The sequence below is a fragment of the Clupea harengus genome, chromosome 5, assembly GCF_900700415.2.
Source record: "Clupea harengus chromosome 5, Ch_v2.0.2, whole genome shotgun sequence".
In the NCBI taxonomy this organism is placed as follows: Eukaryota; Metazoa; Chordata; class Actinopteri; order Clupeiformes; family Clupeidae; genus Clupea; species Clupea harengus.
This window is the reverse complement of record NC_045156.1, coordinates 2828108-2846188: the sequence shown is the minus strand read 5'-3', so window position 1 is coordinate 2846188 and position 18081 is coordinate 2828108. Positions and strand designations below refer to the sequence as shown.

The following is an 18081-nucleotide window of genomic DNA, read 5'->3' as shown; positions in this document are numbered from 1 at the left end:
TAAATCATCACGTCAAGGTACATTCTCGTAAATTAACAAAATAAAAAATATAGAGTTAAACTTCTAGACCACTAAAGCACAGAGAGCCATTTTTCATTTTATCCAAATAGTCTTTTATTGTAGAATGCAGTTAAAGGGGTATTGGTTGAATTCAGCACTTTCATCTCCAAGCTTAAAGTCCAGTATCATTATTAGAACAGATTTCACAAAAGATTTCACTATGATTTTCTGTACTCACATTTACTCTTTAGTGGCTTAACTCGCAGTCCTCTGCAGAGAGGAATGATATGAAATATACAGTATTTTCACAGAACAATTCATCACCTCATATATATTACAAAAACGCTTTCACAAATCATCTAATAATTGGTCACTCTGAGCACAGTCCATTCTGCCGTCTGTGGCGTTCACCTCACATCACACATCCACCCACCTGTGAAATGTAACTGACAGGATATTCTCTTTCAAAGTTTAGAAGGCACTTAAGTGGTTATGGGGAAAGCCAGGCTTTTTCTTTTTTGTTTCTGTGCGGAATTGCAGAAGCCTGGTGAACCAATCCACACAGGAGTCAAGGGGTCAAGGGGTCAGGGTTCACAGGTCAGACGTGAGCACGCCCGATATAATGCCTCATATGTGTGCATAAAGGAAAAGAAACATTTTAAAAGCCTCCTGATCACTCCAGCGGAGGCAGACCGATGCAGGGGTTTTGGTCAGTAGATTTGCACATAATTGCCAAGAGGGCTGACTGAAGGTCTGGGTAGACGTCCAGACAGAAGGTGCATAACCCGAGGTTGCGTAGTCTTCAGGGTCCAAATGCTCAAAGGTTTGGGTTCACATCAGGGCTTTATCTTCCATAACTGAAAAGAAAGAGGAAACATTAGGATATGTTTGCCTTAGTGTGTGAAGGAGAGGTGTTCAATTCTCATTGTTTATCTGCCTTAGGAGCACAGTTTCATCAGTAATGAGCCTAACAAGGTAACAAACCACATCACTATAAGCGTGTAGACTGGAGAGTTGCTCAACAAGACCGACTCTCTGTGAAAACAAAGTCTCTACTTCTCCATACTTTCAGGATTAACTCAAAAAATGCAAAACCAAAAAAATAACTCAGCAGGATGATAGAATCAGAAGGCCATGTGCTATGCCAGATATGTGAGTTATGAGTGAGTCTTTTATAAAAAAAAAATTAAAAGTTTTTTTTTTTTTTTAAAAACCCACTATCTTTTATGATCAAATTCACACCCAGTCTGTCCACAATGAACTACTGCCTGACCTTGATGTTAATCTACAGTGTAGTGTTCCTTTAAGTTGTATTCCTGATGTATTACACCAAGCCCTGCATTCATATGCACACATGCGCCTGAAACACTCACTAACACTTAAGATGATAGACGCCTTTTCCTTTGCCATCCCAGGACCCTGAAATGGGGATGCTAACAATAAGAAACTGGAGGGAACGACCCACAATTATTGTTGTGTTGCATTTCAAAACCATAATATTTTTTTGAAGTTGAGATTAAACTAAAATGTATAGTCTTCTGTAGCTTAGATGGACTGGTTTGATATGGTTCACTCAATGAAGACAAAGTCATTTAAATCAACTCTGAGTCTAGACAGTCCTTCTACACCTCTATTCACCTGACCTACAGAGTGAGTGTTCGGGAGGGAAACATGACTCACTCTGATGTTGAAGCCCAGCAGGTCGCTGACCACAGCTGAAATGGCAGACAGAATGACCACTCGGGTGATGTTGTAAACGAGAGGATTCACCGTCAGGCCCAGCAGCCGGAAAGGAGTGTCCAGCTCCTGAAACAAATCAAGCCAAAACACGCATCTGTTGACCTGGAGGGGCTTTGAAGAAACGGCAGCTCTTCCATCAAGTACAAAACAACACAATGTTTCACCCAATACTATTACAGACACTGTAATAGCTTTGCAGTATGGACACAACAACATTTAATCCACACACATTTAGCGTTGGACATACTTTCATGAGCTTTGTGGCCAGCTTCAGAACATTATTAACAATGTTCAATTCATCTTTCTTGTTGGGCTTCTTCTCCATCTTAAGATACAAGTTTATCTGTGGATGATGATGGAAATCAAGAGAGAAGAGAAGTGAAGAGAAGAGAAGAGAAGAGAAGAGAAGAGAAAAGACGTATTTAGCACTTGCACATTATGTAAATAACTGAGGCACCACAGGTGTGTTTGTGGATGTCTATGAATATGTCAGCGTTTGTTAATGGTGGCGAGTTGTTTTGTTTATGTATGTGGGAGTGTGTGTGTACACACAGTGAGTGAATGTGTGAGTTGTATGTGTGTGTGTGTGTGTGTGTGTGTGTGTGTGTGTGTGTGTGTGTGTGTGTGTGTGTGTGTGTGTGTGTGTGTGTGTGTGTGTGTGTGTGTGTGTGTGTGTGTGTGTGTGTAGCCTCGCCTGTTCCGTGAGAAGCACCGATGCGTTGCTGTACTTGCGGTTGGTCTCGGCGCCCAACGCGGCCAGGCGCAGCAGGAAGAAGATAAGGGCGGAGCCCCAGATCATCAGCTCCCAGTTGGTCTCAGAGTCCAGGAATGTGTGGTGGCTATGAAGAAGCTGTGTCCCCCCACAAACACACCAGGCCGGTGAAACACAACAGAAGGCCACACAGCGACTCACTGCACGCAAGCCCCAGCCTGGAGATCTACACTTCAGCAGGTTATATTTCTCAACCTTTCTATATATCAACAGCATGCAGATCATCTGTTTTGCAGATCATTAAGGACTTGTTTTGAAGAAAGTATTTCAATTAGGCTTGCAACTAAATTTCCAAAGGGTAGAACACCTCTGGCTTAAAGCATTCTAATACTCCAGAAGAAATCTTTTGGGCTTGTCTGGGAGCGAGAGAGATAAAAACATTGTAATTCCTCTTCTTGTATTTTGTCATTCTGCTGTGGATTTTCCAAACTATTCAATGAAACTATAGATTTAATGGTATAAACTCTGGAAATACCAGCATATGTTTATTAAATTGGGATTGAGGCTAGCCCTGGACTAAAGAATGCCTAAACCAATAAGCGTGCATAACCAATAACCAATTAGAATGCATAACCAATTCTAAGCTTCAACATCATTTCCAAACATGTAAAACGGTGTGATTGTGTAGAGTGTTTGTTAGAGGAGCAAACAATGAGTAGTAGTGGAACTCAGTGACAATGGCAGAGAACCCAAGGCCAGAGGCGGCAGGTGTCTGTTTCTACTGAGGGAGACATGGCTGACCTGAGCACAACAGATGAAGGCGATAGACAGAGCAAGGAAGAAGATGGAGGACACGATGACGTCGACCGAACGCTGGGGCCCTCGCCTCTGTGACGGGTGGACCACAAGTCCGGATGGGAGTAAGACATATCCAACCACACACACACACACACACACACACACACACACACACACACACAAATTAGACATTCACCCATAGACACACACAAAACAAATGGACATACACACACAAACATCCACTCACACATTTAAACATCAGCAAACATCAGCATGAGAATATGTATACACACACAAAAACATCCACTCACACATTTAAACATCAGCAAACATCAGCATGAAAATATGTATACACACACACACACACACACACACACACACACACACACACACACACATATACACACGCATCAGCATGAGAATATGTAAACACGCACACACAGACACACACACACACACACACATAAATTAGACATCCACCCATAGACACACACAAAACACATGGACATACACACAAAAACATCCACTCACACATTTAAACATCAGCAAAACTCAGCATGAGAATATGTATACACACACACACACCAGCAAACATCAGCATGAGAATATGTAAACACGCACACACAGACACACACAAACATATTTCGATGTTTACCTTTAGGAATGAGCGTAATGACAGCCACATCTTGATGTTCTGCACCTTCTTCAGTCTGAAGTGAGGGATCTCAGACTTCTTGGCCTTGCGTGCTGACGTCAGGTGGCTGAAGAACTTCGCAAAGACAAGTCTCTGTGGAACACAGAGGTCCAACAGTCAAGGCAAACTTACGCTAGAGACCCATATGAATGGGTCACCGTCCCAAATAATTTTGAGTGGTATCATAGCACACAAGGCTGTCTTTAAAAATGAGTTCCCACTGCAACTGCTTTACAAACACATTTAAGATGCGGTGCTGTGTTAGTGTTCACCTAGCCTGGATACCAGAACGAACTTAGCCCCGCCCACACATTTTTTGGTTGGGAAGTTCGGTCTGGCATTACTCCATTGAGGAGAAATTATCTGCGGACAGACATTGCCGTACCAATCAAATTGTCAAGGCGGGCTTTATACGATGATGGACAGATGATCAACCGTAACGTAATCAACCACGTCACCAAAGAGCTTTTGGGGTGAATTCGTTTTCAACAAACATGGCTGCCGTTGGAGAGCTGAAATGTGGTGATTCGAGTCTGTTTTAGAAGACATTGACAGCACATTCATTTTGAAAGAGGAACAGAGAAACGCGATCAAGGCATTTGTCGATCGAAAAGATGTTTTTGCCGTCCTTCCTACGGGATCCGGTAAAAGTTTAATGTATCAGCTGGCCCCATGGTCTACGTTATGGTCATACTACGTTGCTCTGATTGGTTCTAGATATATCCAATTGAGCGAAGAGGCATTTTTTTTCCTGGTTCGGTTGAAACACGCCCCATAATCACAGCCCATTGGAGCGGTATCAGACTCATATTCTGACTAGAATTATGAGTATGACATCGTCAGGCTAGTGTTCACCATCTCTTTTTGAGAAAGTCACAACTAATTGTAAGTAAGCATGACACATATAGCTGTAGTCTCAGAGAGAGAAGAGACACAGGACTGGGACAAACACGAGACTGGGGCCTCAATGTGAACCCAAAATAAACTGACTGATTGAAGCTCTTCATTACTTTCTTGCAACCATTAACAGAAAACTGAAAACTTTTCCACAACTTTGGTTAAGCTTCAATGGCTTGAAGCTTATCTCCATTCTCAGTACGGTACTTTCCACAGGACTTGTAAGGCATGTGGAGATAATGTATTTCTACATCAGCTGCAAACAATCAAGTGGATGACGCAAGTAGATTAACTACTCAAAATGGCAGTTACCATGTCATAGCTTCTAAAAACCCTAGTATTCAGTACTCTGGCCACATCCTCACCTGGCAATTTGTAGTTGCCTTCACTAACCAGTTTGCAGGTCCTCTCATCTGACTCATGCTGCCTCTACAACACTCACTCTCACACATCCTTGCCAGTGGCATCGTGCCCATTGAATCAGGGTGGCACGTGCCCACCCAACATAACATAACATAAACAAACAATATTTTAAACACAGAATCGTGGCTAACATGTGCCTGGTTCTAACATTCCAAATAATGGAAAAGGGTGGGTTTTCAGACAGCCATCGCGACCCACAACGTCACATATCATTCACGTCACGAGTCCCGCATTGGCATAGGCAGCTGGCAGTGACTTGGACAAGGTACAGCACAAATTGTAGCTCAGATATGCAGACATGCGGGCAGGTAACAATTAAATGTTCTCCCTTTGTTATCCGACAGTTTGATGAAAGAGATTATAAAGATCAAGATTTTGGATAAATTGGGTAAATAAAAGTGCATACCTAAATAACAACACACACCCACAAGAGGGTAGGCCAGGTGTAAATGTACTGATGGTATGATAACCAGCCATTAGTTGACAGCACATCATCCGTTACCATTAGAAGTAGGCAGAAGTGTGTGTGTGTGTGTGGGGAACCGTAGCAGGCCATAATTGTATATTAGCATAATGGTCAACTGAAGGCTATGCTATATGTATACGTGTGCATATTTTCTATGTATGTGTATTTTTGAAAAATGGGTAAAATGGTGCCCACCCCCCCAGAAGAGGTTGCATGACGGCCCTGATCCTTACCGTGTGTTTAATGGAGCTCCACCCCTGCTGTGTGTGTGAAACACCCTTCACCCATCTGTTTGAAGGTCACCTGACCTGATGTTTACACAATGCCTTCTCCCACATCCTTTCCTGTAAGTGTAATTATTTACCCTTCCTTCTGTGCATGTTACCCTTCACTCACCTGCTTGTACGTCTACTGACCTAATTCATACCCATATGACACTTTCCGTCACATTCTGACCTTACCTGTACATGGGTCCTCTACCCTTTCGATTGCGCATGCTTCCTTTAAACCATTAGTTTCAAGTCCTTTGACCTAACTAATCCTCTTTACATAATACTCTCTCCCATATCCTCACCTCACCTGTATAGAGGTGCTCAGCTCTATGTGTGTGTGTGTGTGTGTGTGTGTGTGTGTGTGTGAGACCTTTGACCCACCTGTTTGTAGGTCCTCTCAGCGACGCAGGTCATGAAGAAGAAGAGGCCAGTGAGGCAGACGCGCTCCAGCGTGCTTATGAGGAAGAAGGCGTAGGAGCAGGCGCTGGGCGGCCCCAGGACCATGGCCAGCAGCTCGCCAGCGCCCAGCGAGCCCAGCCGCGCCACCTCCAGTCGCTGTGCCAGCCGGAAGCAGAAGGGCAGCAGGGCCAGCGTGGCCGTCACCAGTCCGCCCAGCAGCAGGTAGCCCATGCCCTGCTCTGCCGCCTTCACCTGCTCACACACAGATGAGAGCCACCTGATCAGCCTCGTCATTAGACTACATCAGTGTCATTACAGTAGCATTACATTACAGTAACTATGGTATGACCAAATTAGAAAGACCAAGTACATTGAATTTGAATATCATTACAGATTTATTTATTTATGCAAAGGACAAAAATATAATTTTACAGCACTCTTCAGCATTCTATGCTAATATTCACTGTTAACATGTGGCATTGTGAAGTTGGCGTTTCGTTCTAAATATAAACATGAGAAGGTTAAGCTAGTGTCTTGACTAGCACCTTCTTTTTTTGTGGATGAAAATAGCAGTGACAAGAGGCTGGTGTGTGTAGTAGAAATAAAACTGTCAATGTAATGATGTTTTCCATTTCCCAAAATAATACAATGTCACTTTAATATGTAAAATTGTAATGTTTTCAAACCATTTCATCCAATCCGCTACATTGCTGACGTGAACTTTACATAATGCTTGGAGATACGCTCCCTAGTAACCTGACTTTCCCAACAAGTCCTTTCCGATATCGGATTTCCGATATCTGAAGGTTTTTGGAACAAACACAAGTATGTGTACAATACACACACACACACTTTCCTTTACACAGTCATTATTACATCAGCACAAAGTGTTGAGGGATATGCTATCTAAAAGTGCTCACTGGCATCATTACTAAGAAATAAAACGCTCAATCTACGAAATGCAAACACAGTCAAATCCATTTTACTGAATGCTTAATTTGTAATACATCAACATCTACCTCGCCAAGTAATGGTTAAGATAAAGGGAAATAGGAAGACATGTGGCTGAATACAACACTGACAGTATGTGTGAAAATACTGTCAGTCTGTCCAATCGAGCTGTCAATCCAGTGGAGGAGGAAGTGTCAGACGTACCCGTGTGAGGATGATGCCACTGATCTCCAGCACGGACATGTCGGCCTTTTTGCAGTCGCCCTGCTCCCAGAAGATGGCGCTCACGCGGTCTTTGGACGGGTGGCACGCCTGCAGCCACGCCAGATTATTCTGCTAGGAGGAGGGCAGAAGAGTGTGTGCAGAGTGAGCGTGTGCTTCTGGGCAGGACATATTCAACATCTGGAAGGCAGACATTTATCTCCTTGTCCTCTGTCTAATTCAGCACTGTTTACAGTACACACAATATACAGCCTGTATATAGTGAATCTTATTCTATAGTTCACCTACACTTTGAGTCAGATCATATCTGTAGTGTCTAATGAGTTTACATGTATTGTCATATACGTACAGTATATACACAATATAAATGATGTGTCTAATGCAAAAAACATTATTTCATCATTTCACTTCTCTTTAGTTCAGATTTAGAGATTTAATTGAGATGTAACATTAGCTGATCTCAGCCACTAGGGAGGTGGTGGTGGGAGGGCCACTAGGGAGGTGGTGGTGCTTCCTCACATGCGGGAATGTCTCCTCGTCGCTGCTGAGCCCATGGGCCGGAGGCAGGGAGTGGTTGTGAGTGTGGCGGCCTTCCTCCTCGCTGTCACTACTTCCTGAAGAGGCGGAGTCAGGGCACTGCAGAAGCTCCTCCCACAGCATGTCATCTGTGTCGGACGCCGCCTGCGAGCCTACGGAGTTGATGAGATGCGCCACCTCTGCCGGTTTCGCGCCCGCAACCATGGTTACAGTCTTGCTTTCATCCTGCACAGGACGGACACAATGTTGTTTCCCTCTGCAGCAAGTTCAAGAGCACTATGCTACCTCATAACAGCCAATCTGATAAATACCTTCATACCTTTACTTTTAATATAAAGAGATGAAGCTATCTGGCGTTCCTTATCTATACTGAACGTAACGCTGTGTATGTTGCACTGAATAGGGGTATAGCAGTAACCCTGTTCCACAGCACATGGAAAGCAGACATTTATGTACAGAATTTACAGACGCACAGAGACACAGCAGGGCCCGTTACCTGAGGCTGAATCTGAGGGGGTAAGGGGCTCTTTGCCGGGCTCCTGATCCTCTTCCGGAGTATGGAGGTGGGTTTGGGTCCCACCGTGGAAACGGGTCTTTCTCTGGGAGGCTGGTGAAAGTGTCCAGCTCCCTCCCGGTCCTCCTTCTCCTCCTCGTCACTAGAGATCTCCTCAGAGAGCCCATATATAGACTTCCTCAGGGGGCTCTGTGATATCACAGCAAAACAAAAACATCTCAGAAGGAGCAGAGGCATTTCTGTATGTAAACAGAGCATTAAAGTAATAGAGATAAAGTAAGAGATTTGTACAAATGACAATGAGTCACAGTAAAAAGGAGAACATTTAGTTACAGGCCTGTGCTAAATCAGTCTGTTATTTCACAACTGTGACATTGCTCAGGCAGGAACAAGGCACAAGATAAATGGACATGTTCAAACGAAATAAATCTCAGATAACACTCCTGGCCAACGCTACGAGTTGTCAGTTTTTGGCAGAACATTTTGTCTGGTAAAAGCGCTCTGCTTCTATGATTTCTTTGTTATCTAGTTATGCATGTTTTTTTTAAACCATTCCAGATACAGATTTAATATCGTAAACATTTTTGAATGAATCCATCTGGCATGATCAAATGAATAACTAGGGGTAAAGCCCAGTAACCCGGCAAGCAAGCCTACCCGTCTCTTCTCAGTCTTCAGGAGTCTCTGCTTCTCATCCTGTTGCCAGGGCATTGGTCTTAAGTCTGTTCCATTCCCATGATCCTCTACTTTCTTTGGTGCCTTGCTCTTTCTCTGTCTGCACAACATCAAAACAATATCAGAGTCTGCTGAACTTCAAGCAAGTGAACGTATACATCAACGTAAAATTCCTTAAATGCAATCATACAATAAACACTGTGCTGACAGCAGAAAACAGTATTGCCAATTGTTTTTTCAGGGCCAAGTTTAAGCCACAATTTCTGTGCTCGTATTGAGTCATAACACAGCTTAGACTGCCAGGTCTACCTCTTCCTCCTGACGGGGCTGGTGGCTCTGCTGGAGAGGGGGCTGGGCTGTAGGCTCCTGCAGGACTCGGTGGAAACGATCTGGCAGTGCACCGTGCCCAGCAGCAGCATCAGGAACACGGGCACCGCCACCTCACTCGCACTGGCCACCGGCACCTCCAGGTACATGACCACAGCTGCCACTGCAGGAAGGCAGAGCACAGAGGCACACACACAATGAATTGAGTTTGGTTGATTTGTTTATTTGGATAGCGACAATGCAACAAAACAGCAATACTGAAGCTACTTTTCATGTGGCTGATGACCAAAAATCAAACTGCATGTATGTTTGGATAATGGTTACAAATGAACTTTAGTGACTAACTAAACAAGTGTGAAGTACTAAAACTAATATAACCACGCCAGTTTACACATTTTCAGAAAGGTCACCAGTTCAAAATTAAATCGGTATATCCAGTATGTTCAAATGAAGTTCATCAGTCTGTAGAAACTCATCAAATCAAAATTGTTCAGGACACCTACAATGATTGGTGTCAGCCAACCAAGCTTTTTCATTACCCTGAGTTTTCTTAATCTTAAAGCCATTCAACAAGATAAGAACTGCATATGCTTTGGGTTATGCAATATTGATTTATGTCATTTTGGTCAATTCAGTTAATCTCAACACATTCCCTGCATCTACAATTGGCCTTTTAGGCTGTAATGACACAAGATTATGCAAGGAAAAGAGACAAACCGAGAGGTAACCCCAGACTGCCTAGCCCAGTAGGAGGCAGTAGAGTATCTAAATATAGCTGTGCCAACTGCAGTAAAATGCACGTCGCTACTAAAAGTATGTTGTGAAATCATATGAAATGTAATAGTAAAAAAACATCCTTCACTATTTCAGTGAATCACTCCCTGTCAGCAGACAGGCTTTTGCATTGTTTTGCTCTTTTTTGCCCCGTTTGGCACTGTGGCTCTCATAACACCTTAACCAGTTGGACTAGAACATAACACAAGTTGCAAGAGGCTTGTTCAAACTCGTTCAATCATTGACTGTTCCTTTCCACAAATATCAAAATCTCACAGTAAACAAACAGTCACCGATATATGAAATGGCCCTGTGCATTAACCCTGAATCGTACAGATAAACTATAAAAATCCTACCTCTGTACACCTCTGAAATACAATAAATTATACATGCCTTACAATACACTGCAAGGGACATCCAGCAGAGCACTGACCTTGCAGGATGTACAGGACGAGGATCCAGGCGGAGATGCACCTGGAGGTGACCTGGATCCACCATTGGAAGAAGAAAGGGAAGAGCAGAACCCGCACAAGGCCCTTCCGGGTCAGGGCTGTCCACTGTCTCACCGGCTTGGCTTTATTGAACGTGGAGCCTGGGGATGAGCGAGAGAGTTCACAAGATGTTGACATGATGCTCTCTTGCTCTGCGGCGACTCGGTGTGGGAAGTCACCAAGTGTATGTTGGCAACCGATATGCTGAAATGCAGCCACTCACCTCGCACTAGGTCGACATCAATGAGATCAGGCTTGATGTGTCCCGTCTTCTTGGGTTTGTTGTGAATACCCTGTGAGTAAATGAAAATGAGATCCTCCGTATACAGATCTAGGTCAAATAAGAGCCCGTGTTTCGTTGAGATTTAACTGGATAACATCAGTCTGATATAAGTTCTAAGACTCTTTGCAACACACCTTTAGTTCAGCTTGTTCCAGAGATTTCTCCCATATTTGTTGGTCATAGGCACCAATCTAAACGAATAAAAACGAAACAAATAAGCAAATTAACTGACCATGCAAGACAGGAACAGCACAGTTAATTCACAGTACACACACTGTCTCCTGATACATCACCTTCTCCTGATACCACGCTATCCTTGCCATTCTTGTAATCCGATGTGGCCGAGGGCTGGCAGTCAGGTCATTTCACAGGCACAACGGCAGAAAGTATCTGACTGCGACACAAGCTTTCAGAAAACAGAGAGATTGGTGAAAAAGCAGACAGCCATTTTGCTTTAGGTGAACAGGTCATCACACAGTAGCAGTAGGAGATTTGCAACCACTAACATTTTAACACTAACAAAATGAGCTACAACAACCCGTAGAATGTAGCGAACCACATCAGTAGTACACGCCATGAAAGTCTCTTGTACACACTGATCATCACCGTTTAAATGACGGTCATTTTAGCCTCTTCTTTTCTCGTTTGTTCTCAATTCTTGGGGTGCGTATGCTGGCGGTATTGGGATGCCATTTAAAAATGTTCTTTGGTACATCTAACTTACACAGAATGCGCACAGTTTACAAAGCCTGACTAACTGACATGCTTAAGCTAACACTCACCTCTTGTCAGCCCATACTTGAACACAAGTTACAAACAGCAGCCAGTGTATGCTGGATATGACAGAGGAAGTTTGCTTACGGCCACTTCAACCTGGACAGGCTTCTTATAGTTAGCTATCCGTAGTTAATGCTAGCTAGCTTGCCTGCTATTCATATAAGTTAACGTTAGACTCGCAAGCTAATTTGTATTTGCAAATTCGATCGCGACACGTTCGCGACTGACTAAAAGCTACATTTTATGCGTTGAATGTTATCGGCATACAAGAAAGTATTGAAAACAAGGGTAAAACAATTCCAGGTGCGAAATCGTACAGCTGTCAATGACGCTCCTGTTCAAGCATATCAACAGTTAGTTGCAGCACTTCCTTTTTCCGCTTTTGAGACAAGGTGGGCGTGTTCAGGGCTATCATATGGATCACTGACCTAAAAACATCTTGTGTATTGCTGACAGGATTATAAGTAGTAGGTCCATATTTTTATCACCCGTGAATTCAAATGCACTTCAACACCAGTTTTACCCAAGTGAACACATGTTCAGGCGTGAAGTTTGGCTGCTGTAGTCAGCCTTCATTCACTCTTCACAGAAAGCAATCTTGAAGAAATAATGTAGCCTAAATGCAGTAAATTGATTCTCTACCATGGTGCTGCTTGGATATTATGATGCAGTCCATGTAATGCAGTACAAACATGTTTGGTCATAGAAAAAACTAGGAAAGTTCAGTGTCTGCTGTAAAACAGTTAAGTCTACTGCAATATTAACTGAACTATTGTTGGGTACAAGGACTGTGAGAGAGCTTTAAATTGCCTGCAGCCTAAATATTGTTGTCAATCTGTTTCGTCATGCCCGTTTTTCAGACTCATCAGGGAGTGCAGACATTGTGTCCCTGTGACCAAAGTGGATGTGTTGTGTGACTGAAGAAGACCATCAGTGGCGTGGATGTCAGGTAATCTGAGACTGGTGACCTGCTTCACAGTCCCTCGGACATCAGCCAGAGTGTCCTCAGCTGGGGTTCCTTGAGGTCTGTTGTCCACAGTTACCTACCATGTAAACCTGACATTAACATGATTAAAAAGTGCAACATGCATTTCATATAACTTCATCGTTTTTCATTTATTGCTGGATTTAAATAAGAAAAGAAGCATGGTGGTTCCAATGAAGTTGAACTATATAAGCTGAATTCTGAACTTGCACATCATTACTTGATAAATGAATGCTTAAATAAATTAATGGTGATTGATTTATGGTTTGAAAACTCTGTCAGTGTTTATTTGGGATTAGTGAAAATGAAAAAAAAACACCATGCAGGTTCTTGCACAACACTGGATTTTTCCATTTGCAGTGCTTCCTTGTTCTCCAGCCATCTCTCTCTCTTTTTAATGATTTCATGCAAGGACTGGAATGTCTGGGGGTATTCCAAGAAGCCAGCAAGTAAAGACAGGCTTTTATTAAATGAATGCAGGCAATGTGAGGAACAACATCCCAATTCATGGCAGTCCTGCAGTATTCACCTTGGATAAACAATTCAGAATTAACTAGGTTTAAGTGCACTTTTAAGAAAAATGCAATTGAAAATCCAGAATTAAATAACCACTATTCTATGAAATGTATTTTCATAGTACTTTATTTTGTATTATTTTTATAAATACTATATAATAGCTAATATAGTATTTTGCACCTAAATCGTATTATATTATATTATTTGGTGCAAAAAAATAACATTTGTGGACATGTCATATAGAATAAGTGAATTCTCGGTTGTCAAATCTTTCAGCTACTCATTTTTACCTTATATTATTGCCATCATTGCCATCTTTGGTCGAACAGAACAGGTATTACACAGCCATTACAGAAATTAAGAAGTCAAATTAAGAAGTAAATCCATAAGGAAGATTCAATGTCATCACCTCTATGATTCTACAATAAACTCACTGTTTTAGTAACACATATGGAGTTCTAGACCAAGGATACTATATTTGTTATAACCTGTAAGATGCAGATGTTAGATGTTAGATGCAGTTTTTACTTTTTCTTCATATTCTCAGCAAAATCACTTGTTTGTGCAGCAATGCTTATTAAACATTATTAGTTTAAAAGTTTCGCCATACCGGATTTTCCCAGGTCGTTATTCCCAGAATGCTGAACTTTAGTCAGGATGACTCATGATGGCTTTTAACCCTCTCATTTCTGTTTTAGGAAAATAAAATGTTTTTCTGAAAGTACCTTATTGTAGTGTTACAGCATTTGACATGCCCACTTTTACTAGAGAATAAGGCAAATGAGTGTTCCATTTGCCTTCTACATAAAAATCATTTTTTTTCCTTGTGTTTGTTTTTCATTGCAGTGGTTCTCCAAGAGAGGTTGCGCAATGTACCACCATGTATCTTCCACTCCCCCACTCCTGGCCGAGCGAGCGTGTGCACAAACACATTGTTTGGGAAGAAGGGTGAAGTAGAGGGAGTTTCTTCAGTTAAGCAGTGTATAAATAGGCCGCCCTTCTGCCTTATTCTCATAGACATTAGAAGAGTGAAGAAACAGACTAACTGCAGCCATGTTCTCCTTCAAGGCCGCTGTTACATTGGCTGTCCTGGCCATGCTTGTGGTGGCTGCTCATTGTGGATTTGGAGAAGGTTTGTGTAATTACTATGGCAATATGAATTGCATTGATGTACTATTGCATGTGTAAAGACATATACACATGGGTATTTATTTATGCTGCCCTTTTCAGGAACAAATTCCTACAACTATGACCTTTCCAAGATGTCTGAGCTCAGGAAGCTGTACAACTCCAAGGTTTATTTGTGTGACAGAATGACACGACCTTTGAGTGGCATGTCTATCCAAATCGGCAAACTCAGCCACTCTGGAGTCAGGTATATAAGAACATTAACCTTGTGCTATCATAATGATTCATGGGAAAATTTATTCCAAATATGATGAAATGTACTTTGACTGCACTAGAAACACCATGGCCAGGGCATATATTTTAAGATATACATGAAAATATGTGCATATCTTATTCAGTACAGAAAGACAAATACTGTTAACTGTAAATATTGTGTTCTTTCAAGTCGCAGGGTATAAATATTTAAAATAGTGTTATGTAATGCATTGGCATGTTGTGAGTCTTGAATACTGTGTGACTAACAATTACTAACTAACTAACTAACGATTGGGAAATACAGAGTGGAAAAGTTTAGGTCTCATTGTTGCATCCCTGGGTGCATCCCTGGCTTTCTAGGGTAACTCTGGAGGATGGCACCAAGTGGCTGGTGCACAAGGGGGATGGGTACGGCATCAGCAGCCAAACTGTTGTGGTGCATGCTCGCCACATGAGCAATACCTGGAAGGTATTTTCACTTTTATTTACGTTTTTTTAAAATATGACCTGAACATTGGAGATTTCAAAATCTTCATAAGGCATTCTGTTTTTGCTCACAGATTATCGAGACCAAGGATTTTGGAGGCTCCAAGACCGTGTCAGATTTTGTGAAAGCAGGAGGCACTGACTACAGCCTTATTTTTGACAACTGCCATGATGCATCTGGGCGAATGATGGGCGGTTAAGATCACATGATGCATCTGGGCGAATGATGGGCGATTAAGATCACATTTGCATTGGTGTCAGATTTTAAAGTTTGGGGGTACAGTTTATCATTTACAATTTACAATTTACAAATTACAATTACTGATAATCAATGCAATTTTCATAACATAACATTTACCATGAGTGGTTTCACTGCTTTTCTTCAAATTGTAAAGAGCATATGGTCCATACTTTTGTTTGCAATAAAGCCTTTCATTTTAATTAGTTATGTTTTTTATTCTCAACTGTAAAGAGTATTTGAAAGAGTAATCTCTTTCCTATATTTTTCTTGCATAACAGACTAGTCTGCCTAGATCATAAAATGCACTTTTTCAGAGTGGTTAGAGGGAGTATTAGGGTTCTAGCCTCTGCAAGACTTTAGCAACACATGTGATCAGCCCTACCCTTTTCAGTTTTATACATAATTGTGGTATTAGACGGTAAAAAGTGATACAAAAATATGACTGCTTTAATATGTTTCCCACAGTATGCTAAATTGCAGGGACAAGGATAACAAAATAGCCCACACACACACACATGTGCAACAAAAACTGTGTTTTCTGTGAAATGGGGTGCTAATGGTATGGCTGGAATGGTACTGAAAGAAACTACTTTCCAGACCAATGACGGAACTGAGAGTGGGCAAAGTTTTATGTGCGTTTGTCTCTGCACTTTTGCTGAAATATAATATTTGATTGAAGGACCTAATCTTTGCAAATATAATCAATTTGACTTAACTCAATTTAGGAGTTTATTCAGCATTTGTTGCTGCTCTGTTATTGCAATATAAATAATAAATACCCATTAAGTAGGCTGAACTATGGTCACCTCTGTGAGCATCATGGCAAACAAACACATACTGTGTGTCTGCAAATCAGATGGAACATATTTGTGTGGCAAGAAGCCATGGACTGAGGTGGGGGCTAGCAGAAATGTGCGGGCAGCATCCAGAGGAGAGGAGCATTGGTCTTCCTCATGTCGGCCCCCAGGTTGTGTTTCCCAGCTAGGCATTGAATGTCTGTGGTGAATCAGAGATAAACGCATAGTGGCGTTCAGATGGTTGGAAATGGCAAATGTCAACGGCTTGATGTCCTCATAAGCTGTGAAATGACAGGCCTCTGAGAGAAAGCGAAATTGGCCAATGGCCAGGTACAGGGCTAGGAGCTCACAATCAAAAGGGCTATACTTCTGTTTGACAGGTCGCAGCTGTCTACTGAGAAATGGACGAGGTTCCCATGTTCCTTTGACAGCACTTTGGGGAACTGGGGCTCCCCTTGGAGAGGAGGAATGTATTGTAGATGAGGATTTGGAAGGAAGTTACTTGGTGCTAAACCAGCAGTCCCAAGATGAGAGCTTTGGGCAGGACTCCGTAGCTTCACGTTGACCTAGCGGCAGATCAGCAAATAGAAGATGAACAGTCAAGGCAGAACTACCTAGTTTTGGAAGTCGATGTGTGCACCCATATGCTTCTACACACGCCAGTGGAGATAAACCAGTTCAGATTGATATGTAAATACGTGTAATGTATGTAGAAGTCACTGTTGTTGGTTAAAAGTACCACAGAAGTCTGTTGCGTCCGCCATTAGGACACGTGAAGATGCGCCTATGAAACATGGCCAAACATGTCTATCATCTCTCTAAATCAGGGGTTTTCAACCGGGGGTCCGCGATGGCATTGCAGGGGGTCCGCGACATGAGCCTATGTTGATCAGTTCACCATTGAATTTTTTGAACACATTTCCAGATTACTCTTGAATATCGTGAAAAATATCGAAGAAATTACACTGACAAGTGCTACAGGCGGAATATGTGCGCGGGGGGAGGGGGCGTGGCGACGGCGGTTTGTGATCTACCCTGATAACTGCACATATTTAAGTGTTATAGGCAGAATATCTGTGCAGGGGGATGGGGCGTGGCGGCGGCTAGCGATGCACCCTGATCATTTCACATATTTAAGTGTTATAGGCAGAATATCTGTGCGGGGGGAGGGGCGTGGCGGCGGTTACAAACACGCACGCGTGTGCAGGCACCTCAGTGGGCCGCAAATTACTTTCTAGTCAGAATGGTGGTCCCTGGGACAAAACCAGTTGAAAACCCCTGCTCTAAATCAAGCGATCTGATGGGTGAACTAGTAAACATTTTATAAATCCAGTTTATTCTAGTCATAGTGTTGCTCACCACAGTCATTTTCTGTTTTAGGCATATTCCACAGACACAACCTGTTTGTAGTCTGGTATACGATGCAGAGGCATGTAGTGATACCACAGATTGCTGCTAATCCTAGCATGCATTGCGGCAACACCACTTAAGGCCGAGATATGCTTCTACGACTGCGTTACTGTGTGGCCACATTTGTTTTATTTGTAAATAAAAGTTGTTTGTTTGACTTTTTTTTGCTTAGATTTTTTTTTGTTACAGAGAAATAGACACTGTGCAATGTAAAAACCCCATTATTGTAACTGAAAAATATGTCTGAGGGGATTTGCGAGGTGTCTGAGCCAGCTATCTAATGTTAGCATGCTACTACCCACAAGGTTAAC

At 42.4% G+C, this 18081-nt stretch overlaps 2 protein-coding genes across 3 annotated transcripts; one reads left to right on the top strand and one right to left on the bottom strand.

The window, feature by feature from the left end:
* Positions 1-89: 89 nt before the first annotated feature.
* phtf1 (putative homeodomain transcription factor 1) lies at positions 90-12310 on the bottom strand. Of its 2 annotated transcripts, none has more exons than XM_012827494.3 (17): positions 11958-12310; positions 11469-11581; positions 11310-11366; positions 11116-11185; positions 10835-10993; positions 9610-9790; positions 9283-9400; positions 8608-8814; positions 8094-8336; positions 7557-7688; positions 6384-6653; positions 3906-4037; positions 3254-3340; positions 2435-2590; positions 1988-2083; positions 1681-1806; positions 90-857 (listed from the first exon to the last, which is right to left on the bottom strand). In XM_012827494.3, exons 2-17 carry the CDS (start codon positions 11496-11498, stop codon positions 837-839), a joined length of 2085 nt encoding a protein of 694 aa, XP_012682948.2. In that variant the 5' UTR covers positions 11499-11581; positions 11958-12310; the 3' UTR covers positions 90-836. The 2 variants fall into 2 exon arrangements, with proteins under 2 accessions (XP_012682948.2, XP_012682955.2); XM_012827501.3 differs by having other exon boundaries at positions 7557-7685.
* A 2116-nt stretch (positions 12311-14426) lies between these two features.
* LOC105900568 lies at positions 14427-15763 on the top strand. The gene is made up of 4 exons (XM_012827895.3): positions 14427-14585; positions 14684-14828; positions 15197-15305; positions 15397-15763. The coding sequence occupies exons 1-4, from the start codon at positions 14507-14509 to the stop codon at positions 15520-15522; spliced, it is 459 nt and encodes a 152-aa protein (XP_012683349.1). The 5' UTR covers positions 14427-14506; the 3' UTR covers positions 15523-15763.
* The last annotated feature ends 2318 nt before the right edge of the window (positions 15764-18081 follow it).

Coding starts and splice junctions, on each gene's coding strand:
- phtf1 (XM_012827494.3), bottom strand. CDS start 11,498: ATGGCAAGGATAGCGTGGTATCAGGAGAAG. Junction 11,367..11,468: donor TAGCGTGGTATCAGGAGAAG/GTGATGTATCAG, acceptor TTATTCGTTTAG/ATTGGTGCCTATGACCAACA. Junction 4,038..6,383: donor CTGAGAGGACCTACAAACAG/GTGGGTCAAAGG, acceptor TGTGTTCCACAG/AGACTTGTCTTTGCGAAGTT.
- LOC105900568 (XM_012827895.3), top strand. CDS start 14,507: ATGTTCTCCTTCAAGGCCGCTGTTACATTGGCTGTCCTGGCCATGCTT. Junction 14,829..15,196: donor CTCAGCCACTCTGGAGTCAG/GTATATAAGAAC, acceptor CTGGCTTTCTAG/GGTAACTCTGGAGGATGGCA. Junction 15,306..15,396: donor ACATGAGCAATACCTGGAAG/GTATTTTCACTT, acceptor TTTTGCTCACAG/ATTATCGAGACCAAGGATTT.